The sequence below is a fragment of the Panicum virgatum genome, chromosome 6K (assembly GCF_016808335.1).
Source record: "Panicum virgatum strain AP13 chromosome 6K, P.virgatum_v5, whole genome shotgun sequence".
Classification (NCBI taxonomy): domain Eukaryota; kingdom Viridiplantae; phylum Streptophyta; class Magnoliopsida; order Poales; family Poaceae; genus Panicum; species Panicum virgatum.
In genome coordinates, this window is record NC_053141.1 from 45,495,733 (window position 1) to 45,510,858 (window position 15,126).

The 15,126-nt window shown below is 50.9% G+C and overlaps 2 protein-coding genes and 1 long non-coding RNA gene across 3 annotated transcripts; 1 reads left to right on the forward strand and 2 right to left on the reverse strand.

The window, feature by feature from the left end:
• Window positions 1-9,433: 9,433 nt before the first annotated feature.
• Window positions 9,434-11,603, forward strand: LOC120712997. The gene is made up of 2 exons (XR_005691137.1): window positions 9,434-9,913; window positions 11,125-11,603. It is a non-coding gene; the product is annotated as an uncharacterized LOC120712997 (long non-coding RNA).
• Window positions 11,604-11,626: 23 nt separating this feature from the next.
• Window positions 11,627-12,973, reverse strand: LOC120713555 (protein FAR1-RELATED SEQUENCE 5-like). Its single transcript, XM_039999492.1, has 4 exons — window positions 12,771-12,973; window positions 12,132-12,589; window positions 11,878-12,013; window positions 11,627-11,697 (listed from the first exon to the last, which is right to left on the reverse strand). The coding sequence occupies exons 1-4, from the start codon at window positions 12,802-12,804 to the stop codon at window positions 11,627-11,629; spliced, it is 699 nt and encodes a 232-aa protein (XP_039855426.1). The 5' UTR covers window positions 12,805-12,973.
• A 79-nt stretch (window positions 12,974-13,052) lies between these two features.
• On the reverse strand, window positions 13,053-14,582 carry LOC120639266. Its single transcript, XM_039915239.1, has 3 exons — window positions 14,268-14,582; window positions 13,525-13,788; window positions 13,053-13,423 (listed from the first exon to the last, which is right to left on the reverse strand). Exons 1-3 carry the CDS (start codon window positions 14,525-14,527, stop codon window positions 13,234-13,236), a joined length of 714 nt encoding a protein of 237 aa, XP_039771173.1. The 5' UTR covers window positions 14,528-14,582; the 3' UTR covers window positions 13,053-13,233.
• Window positions 14,583-15,126: the final 544 nt, after the last annotated feature.

The following is a 15,126-nucleotide window of genomic DNA, read 5'->3' on the forward strand; positions in this document are numbered from 1 at the left end:
TCGACGTGGTGGTCGCCGTCACGGCGGCAAGGTTTGACGCCAAAACACGGGCGGCGACGGCGTGGTTCAGCGCTTGACGGCGGAGCTACGTGCTCGCGCCCAGATGGATGGGCTCGATTTCAGCTCCTCGCCGGCGTGAGGCCGTACTTCCCTAGGCTGCGCGCGAACACGACCAGCGTCGCCGTGGGCAACGAGGTCTTTACGCGGCCGGGCGCCGGTGCAGCTCGATATGGACGCGTACGTGCGCGTGTCCACTCCGTCGCCGTGCTCGCCACCTCGTTCCTGCCGGCGGCTAGGACGGCGAGGTCGACCCAGCGGTCCCGTGTTCGGTTGGCCAAAGCCCAGTCCAGTCCGTCCAATCAACGGTTGCCCAGACCAGAGCACGAGGACTGAAGCGGCGAAGGCGTTCCCCGTGCCCTCAGCCGACGAGCCCGCGGGGGTGCGACCTAGGCCTCCGTCCTCCCCTCGGCCATGGCGCCGGTGGCATCAAGCTCCCGCTCGGCCTCGCCTGCCTCACAAGTGACAAGGTCGTCGCCCGATCTGGACCACAGGAAACCAATCCAATAGCTGATAGGTACTAGGGGTGGACGGTATTTGAAATACCGTCCACCCCCGGACGGTATTTCGATTACCGTCCACCCCCGGACGATATTTCGATTACCGTCCTCCCCGGCTCGTTGTGTGGATGCCGCCGTGGTTCGCCGGAGAGCCGCCGCGCGGCCCGGGATTCGTCCACCTACCTCTCCGTGAGCACCCTGACGGCGTACAACGCCGGCTCGGCAGGCCGCCTGTTGACGCAAATCTCGGTCAACACACGAGAGCACTCGAACGTGCGAGTCGCAAAGGGACCGAAGAGCAGTAAGGCCACACGGACTGGTTAGACCGGATGAGCAAACCGGTCAAACCGGTTTCTAGTGTTTCGCTGGAATCGGTCGTCTCGAGAGATAAGTATCACACTTACATGGTGAAGAGCGGCAAGATTTACGAGCAAACCAGCAAAGGATAACAAACGCGCTTACGTGACGAAGAACGACTAGTTTACGAGCAAACTAGCAAAGACCGTCGAAGCTCTCGCCCGGGAGAGACCCGTCGGGGCGTGAACGTCGCCGGACGTGCCCCGCGGACGATCCAGGCCTGCGCCGGCGCCGGCGCCCATGTGGAAGTGGAACTGCCACACGCGTTCGCGTAGAGCAAGCTTGCCGTTTGCGGCTGGCCAGGACTAGGCCGACCTGCGCCGGCGTCGCGCGCTCGACGCTGGGGCGGACTGGCTCGTTGCTTGTCCTGAGTACGGCTGAAATCCAGATAGACGCCACCTCTCTTTAGCTTTGTGCGGTTGGGACCTGAATCACTCTTCCGACCCGATCAGGATCCTCTTAACTGTTCCATTTGTAGCTGAGTTCGTTAGCTAGGACTCAGAAGTCACAGAACAGCCCTGACCCTGATGCATCTCAAACTTCAGATCTCCTCCTGTCTAAACGAGTAGTCCAACATCCTAACTAGTTCAATAAACACTTGATTCCAATATAGCGAGACAAAATTACAGAGCTTGAAGTAGCATCACTGCTGCGAGCCTGTGACAATGACACAGCCGCATCAGCCTCTTGTGTGCTAAATCTGAGGAATCGACAACTGAAACAGACAGAACAGTGTATTTGTTGTCTTATTATGCGGGATCAGACTCACATTCAGACATCATCAGTGCAGTAACAATTTGAATCTGAAGTTGCAACTTGCAAGGATGGGTCGTTTGAGCAACAGTTACAAACCGCACAATGTTTACTAGGATTAGCATGCGCAGATCACAAACACGATCTTCCATTAGGGACTTAATACAATCATCAACCTACCATAAATTCTTTTCCCTGTACTGCTAAAGCATGGCCGGGAAACTATGATGCTCTGCTGGTGTCCTACAGGCAGCACCTCAAAAGAAGTAGAACCCCGACTCCCAGTGAGAGCGAATTTTAGGTTGAGGTTAAAAAAATCTCCTTGCCTATCTACACACCAAAACAAATGGAAATAGGTCCCGGCTCACCCCGGCCCGCTCTCACACGGGTTACGGTATGAGTTACGGTGCCCCTTGTAAGGGTGGGGCAGGAGTTAGTGAGGTTTTCTTGACCTACGTGAGATGTCTTTTTCTTACACTAATGCCCGGGGGCGGCTTGCCCCTCGCAGATCGAGTTTTTTTAAAAAAAAACAGAACACCACTACATCCAGTGGGCATCGCAGCGCTAGGAATCCTATTGTCTTGAAATTGCTCATGATCAATTCCCTGATTCGAGACCGAGCGTTAGCTCGGGTGGTTGGCTCCCCAGGTGCGGAAGCCAACCCGCCCGCGTTCGAGCGCCTGCTCGAGCATGCGGTGCTCACGGGGGGATTTTCCCCAGAGAGGGTACCGGGTGCGTGGGTGTGTGTGTGTGGGGTGGGGTGGGGTGTGTGTGCGTGTGTGCATTCCGGTAGGCGCGTCCTCGGATTTCCCGGCAGCCCATCTGCGTTGAGCGCGCGATCAGCGTGGACGTCCGACTGAGTTCTTATATGATTCCCCGGTGCTCCTGGGTGCTTTCAAAAAAAAATCACTGATTCTCCTCGCCTCCTCCTCAAAGTTGCGGTCCTTTGGCCATTGCCTTGTCCGGTGAAGCCTGCGCTGGCGGCGGCGACAAGGTACAATCATGGTTCACCAAACTGGTGGGGCCCGGTCCGGTTTGACCGGTTACCGGCTAAACCGGTCCGGCCCGGTTTCGGTTTGGATCGGTATCAAACTGGCCCAAATTCAAAATTCAAATTTGAATTAAAAAAATGAAAAATTCCAAAAAAAATTCCTAAAATTACTTCAAGGTGCGACGAATCTAATGGTGTCAAATTTTATCAAAAATTCATTCATTTAGTATAGTTTGCGGGGATTTGAAGTTAAACAAAGAAAAGCGTGCATACAAAAATATACAAATACAATATAAAAATAGTATAAAAGAGGGTTGGAGGGTCCATTTAGACTAAAATATGTTATACAAACATTTATTTAGTATACTTTACGGGCATTTGAATTTAAACAAAAAAGAAAAAAATAAATTTGACCGGTTACCAGTCAAACCGACCGGTAAACCGGTCAAATCGATCGGTAAGCCGGTCGGAACCGGTTGAATATGCGATTTTGAATTTGACCGGTTTCCGGTCAAAACGGTCCGGTAAATCGCTACCGGACCGCGCCAGTTTGACCGGACCGGTCGGTTTATTTAACCCCGGGTACAATACGAGCCGGCGGCCCCTACGGTCTACGGACGCTTGCCCAGACCAGAGCATGGGAGGGCTGTCCGCCAAGGAAGCGGCGATGGCGTTCCCCGCGGCCTCGGCCGACGAGCCCGCAGAGTGCTCCACCCGTTCTAGAGACTCGACGGGCATTGGCCTCCGGCCTTCCCCTCCGCCATGGCGCTGGCGAGGAATCCAGCTCCCGCCCGGGCGCACCTGCATGACAAGGACGAAGACGACTGACGACCGAGTCAACGATCGATCTGGACCACACGAGGCCGATCCAACGGCTGACGGGTACCAGGGGTGGACACCCCGGACGGTATTCCGAGCACCGTCCTCCCCGTCCCCGGGTCGCCGCGGGGACGCCACCTTGGCTCTCCGGAGAGCCGCCGCGCGCCCGGGATTCGTTCGCCTCCCTCTCCGCGAGCACCCTGAGGTCGTCCTCGGCGCCGTTCGCCTGTCCGACGCGACGTCGTCGTATAGATGAACTTCCTCGACGCGACGCGGCGCTGCTGGGTTTGGGCGGCTGCCGGCCGGCGCTGGACCCGGAGCCTGCGCAGGGTGCTCTCGCTGTGCGACAGGCGGCAGAAGCGGGTCGTTTTGCCGGCGTGCGCGGAGGCAATGAGCAGGGAGGACCTGGAGAGGCCGGCGGTGCCTTACCGCGGCGCGGTGCGTGCTCCGATCCGAGGCCGCCTCGGATATTTGGAGATCGCCGGATATTTGGACCGGACGCCGGGGAGCAGCGTCACAACGTGAAGGTGCAGCGGATTGGAGGTCATCGCCTTATCGGTGGGGGTGGCGGCGCCCGTGTTGGACTCGGGACGCGCAGCAATCACTGGGTTGCAGTTGCAGGGTCGGCGTCATCCTCCGTTCGAGTTCTTAGTGGAAAAAAAACCATGCAATGTTTGCTTGAAAGCTTAAATCAATTCGTCCCAGATACGAAAGAGTTTCATTGTAACTACTTGAATATAATTTCTTTTTAAATATGTTTACACTTTGAAACCCTTGATCAATACAAAAATAAATAGGCAAAGGGAAGTACAAAGCTAGTATATGTGTAAACTGAAAAAACGAGCTCCCACATAAGCTCATCCTGAATCCTGATCTATTGCGTCGTGGAGCGCCGGCTGTCGTGAAGAAGGCACCGGTGATATCCTTGGCCGAGGCGCGTCCCACATGGACTTCTTGTCAAACATGGCCGGCAACTCGTCCACGACCGTCACCGTGCCGTCCTCGAAGCTGTACCTGCACACGCCATGGACGACCTCCTCGATTCCCGTCGTCGTCCACCTCGGATCCCTGCCCACGAAGTAGGCGCACCCGCCGGCCACCTCCGGACCAGCGAACTCCCCAGCATCGACGGCGAAGATGCTCTCCCAGCCGAGGCACAGGCAGGCGCGCTCGGTGGTGCCGCGGCCGCGCTCCCTCTCCACCCACCGGGGAGGAGCCGCCCCGTCGTCGTCGTCGTCCGCTTCCAGCACGTGGACGGGCGCCGAAGCTGCCGCCTGCGGGTCCGCGTCCACGAGACGGACCTGCAGGGCCTCCGGCCTCCCCTCCGCCATGGCGCTAGCAGGGCATCCAGCTCCTGCCCGGCCGGCTGCCGGCCTGCCCCTGCAGGACAAGGACGGGGACGACCGAGTCGTCGCTCGATCGGGGCCACACGAGACCAATTCAACGGCTGACAGGTAATACCGTCCACCCCCGGCCCGGAGAGCACCGTCCTCCCCGGGGCGCCGCGGGGACGCCGCCTTGGCTCGCCGGAGAGCTGCCGCGCGCCCGGGATTCGTTCGCCTCCCCCTCCGCGATCACCCATGTTGGGCTCTGGCCGCGAGCAATCACTGGGTTGCAGTTGCAGGGGCGGCGTCATCCTCCCTTCAAGTTCTTTGAAAAAAAAATTCAGGCAATGTTTACTTGAAAGCTGAAATCATTTCGTCCAAATACGAAGGAGTTTCATTATTTTAATTTGAATATAATTTCTTCTAAATATGTTTACACTTTGAAACCCTCGATCAATTACAAAAATACATAGGCAAAGGGAAGTACAAAGCTAGTAGTATGTGCAAACTAAAAAAACAAGCTCAAGTGCACAGCCTCTGAATGGCTGAGAACATCCAGAACCAGTAATATGGTCTTCGGCAACAGGAGGCCCAAGTACACAGCCCATCTTTCGGCCTGCCTGCTGGAATGATGCTCCGGATTTGCCCCCACAGTCCATCTATTGCCTGAGCCTTTCGACTTCCTTGTGAACAATTCCTTCCTCCAGTCCAAGCGCTTCGTCCTCACAAGCTCTCCCGTGCTGCACCCAGCGAGCCGGCCGACCGGGGCACGGAGCTCGACCACCCAAGGTCGAGATGTCTGCTGCCGCTTCGAGCCCGAGGCCTTCCTCCAGATGGGACTCCTGTTTGCTCCTCTTTCCTCTCTCTTTTGCCAGTTGAGTGGCGACGTCCTATCGTTGTGGCCGTGGCACGAGTAGCCAATCATTAGTATGTTCGTGTGCTTCGTTAGCTTTCCCCTCCAGCATTCAGCGGCAACGCTCTCTCGTCTAGCTGATGGCCTCGGTGCTACACTGGTACATTGCTCGCAGCGCATCGTGCCACTGCCACCTAGTGCTATTTCCATATGCATACTATTTGTTCGACGGATTGCCTTTATAAAGCAAGCATTGTTTTTTTGGCATAACGTTTCTGCCTAAACCCTAAACTGCGTCTAAGTGTAAAGAAAGCGTGTTGTTAGTGTACTAAATCAAATTCTTTTTGCACAAAAAACTTGAAGGCTTGAAGCCCAGTACCAGAAGCATCATCTAATCATGGCACATATTGGGTTCTATGACAAAGGAACATGTATATAAGTATATCGAATCACTTGAGGTCAACCGGTGATAGTTTGGATTCATGATATTCAAATCTTCAGCAATCAATCACGGTGCTAATGAAACAGAACATAAACCAATGTATACAACATTTATTTGGGACCTAATGATGGTGCACTTGGCTTTTTTCCGATTCCTGGTCAAGCTGGAATGCATTATTTCTTTCACAATACAAGCTGCCAAATATTGGATGTTCCTTTTGGAAGATCCGGTGAAATATTGATTTAGTTGTTCCACTTTATGTTTTGAACTCATGTGTTTTAATTTTTATGAATAAATTGCTGAAATCATGTGGCAGTTGGTTGTCAATCGCTCTAGTTTGGCAAGCTCAGTCTAGCAAGAAATCTGTTACTTTCAAGCCTTCACTACTGTTGCGCGTAAAATTGCAATGATTTGATGTAAATGCTATCCTTCTAGCTCCCTTTATGTTTTTTTAATTTTATTTTATTTTTTGAAAGGAGCCCCCTTGGAGTTTTGCTTGCGCTGTTAAGAATTCCTGGGCAGAGTGCAGAACTGACCTTTCATTTTTTGGTTTTTTTGCAGTAACTTCGAGGTTGATTATGGGTTTGAGGAACAGGCATCCATTGTCTATAAAACATTAGCCGCCGTTGACAAGGAGGTAAATAAGCTCGACAACTTGTTGACAGAAAGTCATCTATCTGTCTTCATGAACTCACCGATTTCTTTTCCATTTGTTACATCTTAGTTCTCTGTTTTGCCTACAACCTTTAGCTTTGTATTGCAGTTGCAACCTGACAAGGTCAAGAGAGAGATGACTGTTTCTGACGGCAAGATTTTCGTGTTAGTGTATTTCCATTCTGAAATTTGTAACAGCTATCTCTGCATCGCTGCATGATGTTTTAATATTGAACTCTGAATGATTTAGACACTTTGAAGCGGTAGAGGCCCAGTTTCTGCGAGCATCGTTTGGCGCATTTGTAGATCTTATGGTGCTCGTGACCAAGCTTGTCGAGGAATATGGCGTGGCCGACTCTTCATGAACAACCATGTGATGCAGAACTCGCCAGCATTCAGATTCTATTTCTGTGATTTGCTCTGTAAGGCATAACGTACGACGAATGCTGATACCAAAAGCCTATGACGCTGAAGCCCTACTTGTAATGCTGCATACTGATAGATATGAAGACCCAACATTATACTGTAAAAAGCATATGCAAAGTTCACCTGAAATCTATGTAGCATAATGCAAAACCATAACCATGCACTTGCACAGACTCATGCAAATATATGTGCTGTGAAATTTATGCAAAGTTCACACAGAATCAGTGTGCTCCTCGCCCTGCCAAGCAGGCGCAGCCGCCGGACACTTCCGCAGGCGAACTCCGGCGAGGTAGCCCATCAGGCAGGGCACGGGCACGTACGGCTACTTCGTCCCGGTTGGTCTCGTTCTCGTTGAGCCGCAGGATGTTCACCGGCCGAGAGAGGTGGAAGACGACAGCGCGGTGGATTTGGGAGGACGAGTTGGCTCCCCGCTTTTGTTCTGCTACCGCAGGGTGGCCGGTACCGCCAGAGTTTTTGGCCGTAGATTCAGCAGTCAAGATTCGGGAAGATAGCTTGCGTGGAGCGAGAGTACAGGCTAAAAATGCTGACATGGCAGGTGTAGCAATATTAGTCACAAACGCTCCAAACGCGTTCACATGGAACGGGATTTCTTGCGTTCTCATTGAACGAGATAGTTAGCCCCACTATTTTTTTTTTTTGAGTTAAATGCATCAACGGCCCTCGAATTTGTCCTCAGGTGCCAACTGGTCCACAAATTTATAAAAACGAAATCTGACACCCTGAACTTGTTAAGTTGTGTCACTTAGGTCCATACCTCTTGACATGACGCCATGTGGCATGAATTTTTGCAAAAAAACCCTCTAAAATTGCTATCTTCTACCTTCACCCCCTCCCTCCCATTCTCTCTCTTTCTCTCTCCCCACGCCTCCCCTGCTCCTTCGGAGCTCGCCGCCGCTCCCTGCCTCCTCGCCTTCCACTGGAGCTCGCGGCCGCCGCGGACGCCACCGCCCCCTGGAGCTCGTGGCCGCCGCCCCTGGAGCTCGCAGACTCCGCACTCGCCGCCGCCCCTGGAGTTCGCGGCCTCCGCGGCCGCCCCCCTCGGCTATCCATGGCGGGAGCCGCCGCCGAGATGGAACTCGCAGGCCACGTGCGCGCGGCGACAGAGCTCGCGGGCCTCGCCCGCGCGGCCGCGGAGTAGGTCGCCAAGCTCCCCCACTCTCTCGTCTTCCACCTCGCCCGCCCGCCCGTCTCAGCCGCCATGAGCGAGCGCCAGGCCTCCCTCCTCCGCCCTCTCCCCTCGCGACTAGCTCCGCGTCAACGCAGCCCCTGCTCGGGCCGCCGCCGCGCGCGCACACGGCCGGACCACTGCGCCCTGGCTCGGCACGGGTGGGGGTCCTGCTCCATGAGCCGCGCGACCTCGCCGTCACGCGCGCACAGGGCAGCCTCCTGCTCCGCCCGACCTGCCTCGGCGTCCTTGAGCATCGCGGGCGCTGGCGAAGGAGGTCGCGGCCCCCACATGCACCACGGCGGAATCCGACGTGGTGGGGCCGGTGCGGGGGCGGCGGATGGCAGCAAGCGGCAGAGCAGAGTCAGATCCGGTCGCCGTCATGAGAGAGAGGAGGAGGAGGAGGGAGCGAGGCCCCGCCGCACCCGCCCAGTGCCGCTCCCGCGGCCCACAAACTCCTCCTCCCTCCCTTGCTCGGTCCCCTGCGCCCTGCGTTTGCCGCACCCGCCCAGCCGCCGCTCCCGCACAGGCCGCTCGCGCCGGACGCCACTCCCGCCGCGTGCTTCCGCCACCCGCGCGGATTCGGCGTGTTGGGGCCGGGTGCGGGGGCGGCAGATGGCAGCGAGTGGCGGAGCAGAGCCAGATCCGGTCGCCGCCGTCGTGAGAGAGAGGAGGAGGAGGGAGCGAGGTCCCGCCGCCGCTCCGCACAGGGGACCGAGCAAGGGAGGGAGGAGGAGTGCGCCGTGGAGGAGAGGGAGCGAGGAGGGCCGGCGTGGCGAGGCAGGGAGGAGGGTTGCGCGCCAGCCGCTCGGCGGCTGTGGGGTGGAGGGGGCACGCCGGCCTCGCCGGCGGTGTGGCGGAAGTGGCGAGGAGGGCGCGCGTGTGGCCGATGGGGGAGGGGGCGTAGTGAGGGGAGGGGAAAGAAAAAAAGGCTTCTTTGCATATATTCATACCCCTTTAAGGGTTATGGACTTAAGTGGCACAACTTAATAAGTTCTGGGTGTTAGATTTCGATTTTGAAAGTTCGTGCACCTAAGGGCATGAGGACAAGTTTGAGGGGGCTGATGTATTTAATTTTTTTTTCAGCCGGACAAGGGCGAGAACCGGCCGCCGCTCCGATGTCCTCCACAGCTCTACCACGCCCGCCCACCCGCGCCGCCCCGGTCTCCTCCACCGATCCGCGTCCGGGCGGAGCACCGCGACCTGCGGCCGGGTGCCGTCGAGCGCGACCTTTAGAAGCTCATCGCCATCGACGGAGAGCTCCGCCGTGGCGCCCGCGGGCAGGCCCGGCACGCTGGGCAGGTCCAGCGGCGCGACCGTCAACGCCCCGGCGGCCTCCGCCAGCAACGCTCCTCCACCAAGCCCCGCTCTCCGGCGTTGATGTGCCGCAGCAGCTCGCCGCTTTTCAACCCGCTCTGCTTGTAGGTTCGTGCTTTCTGCCACGGGACAACTCCTTTGTCACTCTGCGCGTTATTCCACCACGCGCCCATCATGGGCCCCTTCTTTGCGGATCACCTCTGGGAGTGGATTAAATCTACTTTTTTTTGTTGGTAAGAAAACACATTCCAATCTTGTTTGTTGACTTTCTAGCTCATGGATGTGTTGAAAACTGGTCATGTATGATCATATCAATTGCGGAAGGACTTGGTATGTCAATAATGTTGTTTCTGTCTTCAAATTGAAAGTTAGTTGCCGATTGAAAGAATCCTTGTCTAGGTAGCTCTTCAGGGAATTTAGTTTATTGTATTCACCTTTGAATCCTCTAGCATCCCATTTTCAATTGACGATGTCACAAAAGCGAGCCCTGTTAGTGCTGTGTTATTTCGGTTTAATTGAAATGACTAAGCTTGCCACCAAAATGAACACCAGTTTTATTATATGGCAAAACCTGGTCAGATTGTCAGAGGTGTTAGCTCTCTCTGTAGTTTTCTTATTTGATTTGATTTCCCTAGTACTATTTTCCACTCTGTCATTAGCAAATCATTGCATGGATGGTTTTTTTATTCCTTTTCAGTGTCAAGTAGTCATGTGGGTTTATGGGAATTATTATATCGATTGATGGCAAGGTATTAGGATGTGTCTACCTGTCATATTGTCTTTTGATGGAAATGCTAATTACGTCAGGTTGTTGGATCTGTTATTATGTACAGAATTTGCAGAGAAGACTGTGTACGGCATTTATTCTTGTTCAATCTGTTTTTCCATAAATTTGCAGATACAACTCGATCAAGCTTTTGACTTCTTTATCATTAATATTGCTACTTATCTAATAGTATTTGTCAAATATTGCTAATATGCAAACTTATTGATATTTTGGGTGCAAACAACAAAACATAGGAGAGTGCAATGCAATAGTAAATATCTGAGTGCATACTTTTTAATCTGCTGCTTCTCGCTTTTTTCTTTAAAGATATTGTAAATGTTGTGCATTATTAGAGTTCATATGAGAGTAGTAAATATTAATATTGTTCTTTCTTCAGTGAACTGAGTTTGCTGTATTCACATTTGAATCCTCTAGCATCCCATTTTCAATTGACGCTGTCATACAAGCGAGCTCTAAATTAGCATTGTGTTATTTTCCATTTAATTGATGTTTTAGGTGTCAACTTGTCAATTCAGTGCACAAATTGCTAATGTGCTTTTGATGTTGCAAAATTTTTGTTTGGTGATGTGCAGTGCTTTATGTCTTGCTGTGCTGCTATGTGTTTTTTTTTGCTCATACAGACCATGATTTCTACATTTGATCCCAATGTATTTTGAGGTATATCTGGCCGCAGTGACAAGTCAATGATAGGCGAACAGGAGTTGGAGATGGATCGAATGTAATCCCATCCTATATTTTATATATGGAGTTTTGAAGGGTCGGGTGAAATTTCGGAATTATATATATTACATTTAGAGTTTTTCCATATTACTGGAAGGGGTGGATGCTGATGTGGAACAGGCTCCTAAGTTCAACAAGTCTGCTAGTGTACAAGTGATGCTGCTGGGTTGACTGGAAATCAATATTGGAGGGCTGCCTGCCGGTTGAGTTGACTGGCAACGAAGTGCATGACCGCATGAGTTGCTATTAGACCTGGACTCAAAAGATAGTATAGGAGTTAAATGAGTTGATATTTGGCAATATCAGGCATGAGTTAAACTCTATGTGTAACTGTTATTTTGTTTTTAAACTTTCATCTGTATGAGATAATAGTATTGATATTTCTGTCAATATATATGAAGTAAATTTTAGCAACATGCTTGTGGTGCTGGTTTATCTGTCAGCATGCGTCGTTCTTTTGTATGCGAAGTATATGAGAAGCCAACATGGAATTGACGATGGTGTTTAGATCTATATGTGTGTAATGTATTATTTTCTCGCTGATAAAGTATTCTAGTGTTGGATGAAAAGTGTATAGTATTTTTAGCGATACAAGACAGCACAACGCCATCGTGAGGATCATTCTATATATATTTTTCAAGGGATGCACAGGTAATGATGACTGATTCCATACAAAAGAGAACCGATTACACAGATGAGCAACAGTTGTAAATGGGATATCAGACAAGCATGAATTCGAAAATAGGATATCCAACAAGCATGAATTCAATATGATCCAATGTGCATGATCCTCTATTGGGAGACCAGTTCTCATCTTTCGATTCACCTGAACAAAAGCAGAGAAACACTAAGTGGCTTGTACCGTACATTACAATAATATGATTTTGGGTGACAAGTTTAGCTCAGGAAGTCCTTTTTTTTCTTCTGTTGTGCTGTTAGCATACCTGGTTTGTGACGAACCCTTCCTTTCCCTCCTGGTCATTACTATCACTTTGGAATTCATTGAATTTGGCGACGAACAGGTGCATTGGAGCAGCACGCTGGATGTATCTTTTCAGCATATGGTTGGCGCTTTCACTTCGTTGTGTGCTTGTCATACCAGCACAAAAGATACCCATGAAGTATGGCTTTGCCCATTTTTCACGGTGCTTGAACAACCTTTTTAAAAACTTGTTTTTCACAAGTTTGTATTTCTTAACCAATTCACACCATTTTTTCTCAAAGGCAGGTATATTTGTTTCATCGGTAATGAGTTTGTTGAAATCATGCTTGAACCTCTTATGCTTTGAGTATACCTTCCCTAATCTGTCCTTAGCATTTTTGAGGACATGCCATCTGCACCATCTATGTTTTGTTCCTTGCATTGATGTTTTCATTGCCTTAGCCATTGCAGCACATTGATCTGCACAAAGGACACTACATTGGTCATTCTTTTTTCTGATGTTGTACAACTGAATTGAAGAGAACATGGAAATTAAATAATTAGAAATGGGATGGTGTTATCTAAATTTGAAGACACAAATATGCATATATGAAAATGGGAATCTGATTTGCAGCCAAGGTATGTGCATTTTTATTTTTACCTGTCAACATGGTAACAGGGGCCTTACCACCCATTATCTCAACGAAATTAGTAAATGCCCATTCAAAGTCTGATGTTTTTTTCTGATGTCAGTAGCAATCCACCAAGAACAATAGATTGGAAGTGGTTGTTGAAACCCATGAAGAGGCCAAATGGGAGGCTGTATAGATTTGTTCTATAGGGGGTATCAAATGTGATGGCATCTCCAAAAGTAGCATAGTCCAGCCTGTTTTTGCCCGTGCACCGTGCACCACAGCATCGTTTTCAGCCGACCACACTGGAATCTTACTTCCAGTCCTGGGTCAGTCTCCTTCATCTTATCTAGCAGTCTCAATGTCTTGCCAATGTCATCTCGCATGTTTTCTTGTGCCAGCTTCGCACAAATTGACCTCACGGACTCCTTTCTCATCCTTGCCCTGGATCCACCATCAGAGACTCCCAGTATATTGCATATTCCGCCTACACTAATGTTGTTCTCCCTTAGCTTCTTGATGAGATCCTTTGTCGATGGATCTATGTAACCATGGGACTTCCATTGCTTGTTCTCGCTGTATGCCTCCGTAAGCCTGTGATTGTGGGTGTCGTTGACACTGCTTATCTAATCTTGGCGGCACAATCTGTTCGGATGGAAGAGTTGCTGTTCTTGCTGGTACCCTGCAAGTAGAGTTTTACAAGAATATTTGATGGATCAGTGATAGACTTTAGAGCCTTTTTTATATGATGTGTAGCAAAAGCATGAAAGTTCTCTAAACTACCTCGCATGAGCAGACAATATCCAGTTTTGTTTGATATTTGCTAGCATTCTTGCGCCCTCGACCAAATCGAACTCCGAATCCCTTTTCCCATGAATACAAGTTGTAGAAATCCCTCGCTTCTTCACGGCTGTTGAATGTTGTACCCTCATGGGGGAAGAAGATCGGAGCCCCCGGTGGGGCGGTTGCTGCGCGCCGTAGAGCTCTAGTGATAGCACTTTCCTCTGATGGGCATCCCTGTAGTCAGGTCCATTCCTAGCCCCTGGTCTGTCAGCACAATATATGAAGTATTTTTAAGTTAACAAGTTTTTGTGCACACACAGATGAGTTTAAATAAACATCTAAAGCTTAATGGTAGTAATGCAAGTGTATTGACTTAGCACTAATTCAAATTTTTGGAGTGTGCAATAGGCCTATAACAATGCTTGATAATATATAGTCGCCCATAAAATCAAGGGTAATTTATCAATCCAAATTTGCTCTTCAACACATATATTCTAGGGTGTGGAAATTTCGGGTCAATGCAAATGTAATCAACAAACTCAATGTATTTCTACTCGAACTTGGTACAAGCAATCGGTTCAGTGCTAAAGTATCCTTTCTTTAATCTTTTGTTTGCATGTTGAGAAATATCATCATTGCAATCCATATCCAAATTTAATGCAGATCAGCTATATTACTTCTAATCCGAGCAGTTGTATTCCTTATAATCCTATTATGGTACAGGAACGTGTGGACGGCCTTACCCGCGACGACGATGCGACGAAGATCCAGTGAGGTTTGCCGGCTCTGGCACATGAGCTCCGACGCCTGCGCTCTGCAAGCTCCCACTTTCTTCTTGAGCTGTCGTCGATGCATCCATTGACTTCTTGGTAGTTCCAGCCCCAACTAGTGCAACCGCCCCATCAGGAAACTCGCTCGGCTTGGTGCCCCTCGCAATCTCGTCGATGGCCTGGGGGGATTTCGTGACCGGATAAATGTCCATGACGAGGCGACGAGGATCCATGGAAGGGGTGAGAGGAGGGGCGCATTCTGTACTGGTGATTTATTCCATGGGAAGGAATCGAATGCTTCTGCTGGAAGCTTCCAATTTAATGCTTCTACTGGAAGGAACCCAGCCCACGAGATGTATTCATTGTGTTCGGCTGGTCTACTCTCCTCCAGTGCTTTCCTCTCGTACCACTCCAGCCACCAGTTCCAGTTTCAGCCAGCCCAACAGTATTTTTCTCTCACAGCATTCCAGCTCCAGCTTCTAGCTCCAGCCTGCCGAACACGCTGATTGGCTGTAGTGTGAACAGTTGACTTCACTCGGAACCAGTTTTGCCACGGTGTCAAATTGCGTTTCTAATCTTGTCCACATCGGAGACACGGGAATATAGCTCACCAATCTCAGAGCAGAAGCTGGAGAATCCTGGCCTTCCGTCAGGGGCCATTCAAAACTGTTTTTTTTTTAAGCCCATTCAGAACTGGTTGGCTGTATCGATCGAGGGGCAGCGGCAAGGGTCACCGTGGAAGACTCCGACGGCCTTCGCGACGAGGATACTGGTGCGGCCCTGGCGCGGCATCTGAGCACTCTAAACGAAGCGGCAGAGCCGATGGCCCTGA

What these genes read in the sequence shown, in the direction of transcription:
- LOC120713555 (XM_039999492.1), bottom strand. Translation starts at nt 12,804, where the DNA reads ATGGGTGGTAAGGCCCCTGTTACCATGTTGACAG. An exon ending in AAGGGTTCGTCACAAACCAG is followed by an intron (nt 12,014 to 12,131) that starts GTATGCTAACAG and finishes GCTTTTGTTCAG; the next exon opens with GTGAATCGAAAGATGAGAAC. An exon ending in TACAACTGTTGCTCATCTGT is followed by an intron (nt 11,698 to 11,877) that starts GTAATCGGTTCT and finishes ACACACATATAG; the next exon opens with ATCTAAACACCATCGTCAAT.
- LOC120639266 (XM_039915239.1), bottom strand. Translation starts at nt 14,527, where the DNA reads ATGGATCCTCGTCGCCTCGTCATGGACATTTATCCGGTCACGAAATCC. An exon ending in TCGTCGCATCGTCGTCGCGG is followed by an intron (nt 13,789 to 14,267) that starts GTAAGGCCGTCC and finishes TTGTGCTGACAG; the next exon opens with ACCAGGGGCTAGGAATGGAC. An exon ending in ATATTGTCTGCTCATGCGAG is followed by an intron (nt 13,424 to 13,524) that starts GTAGTTTAGAGA and finishes CTCTACTTGCAG; the next exon opens with GGTACCAGCAAGAACAGCAA.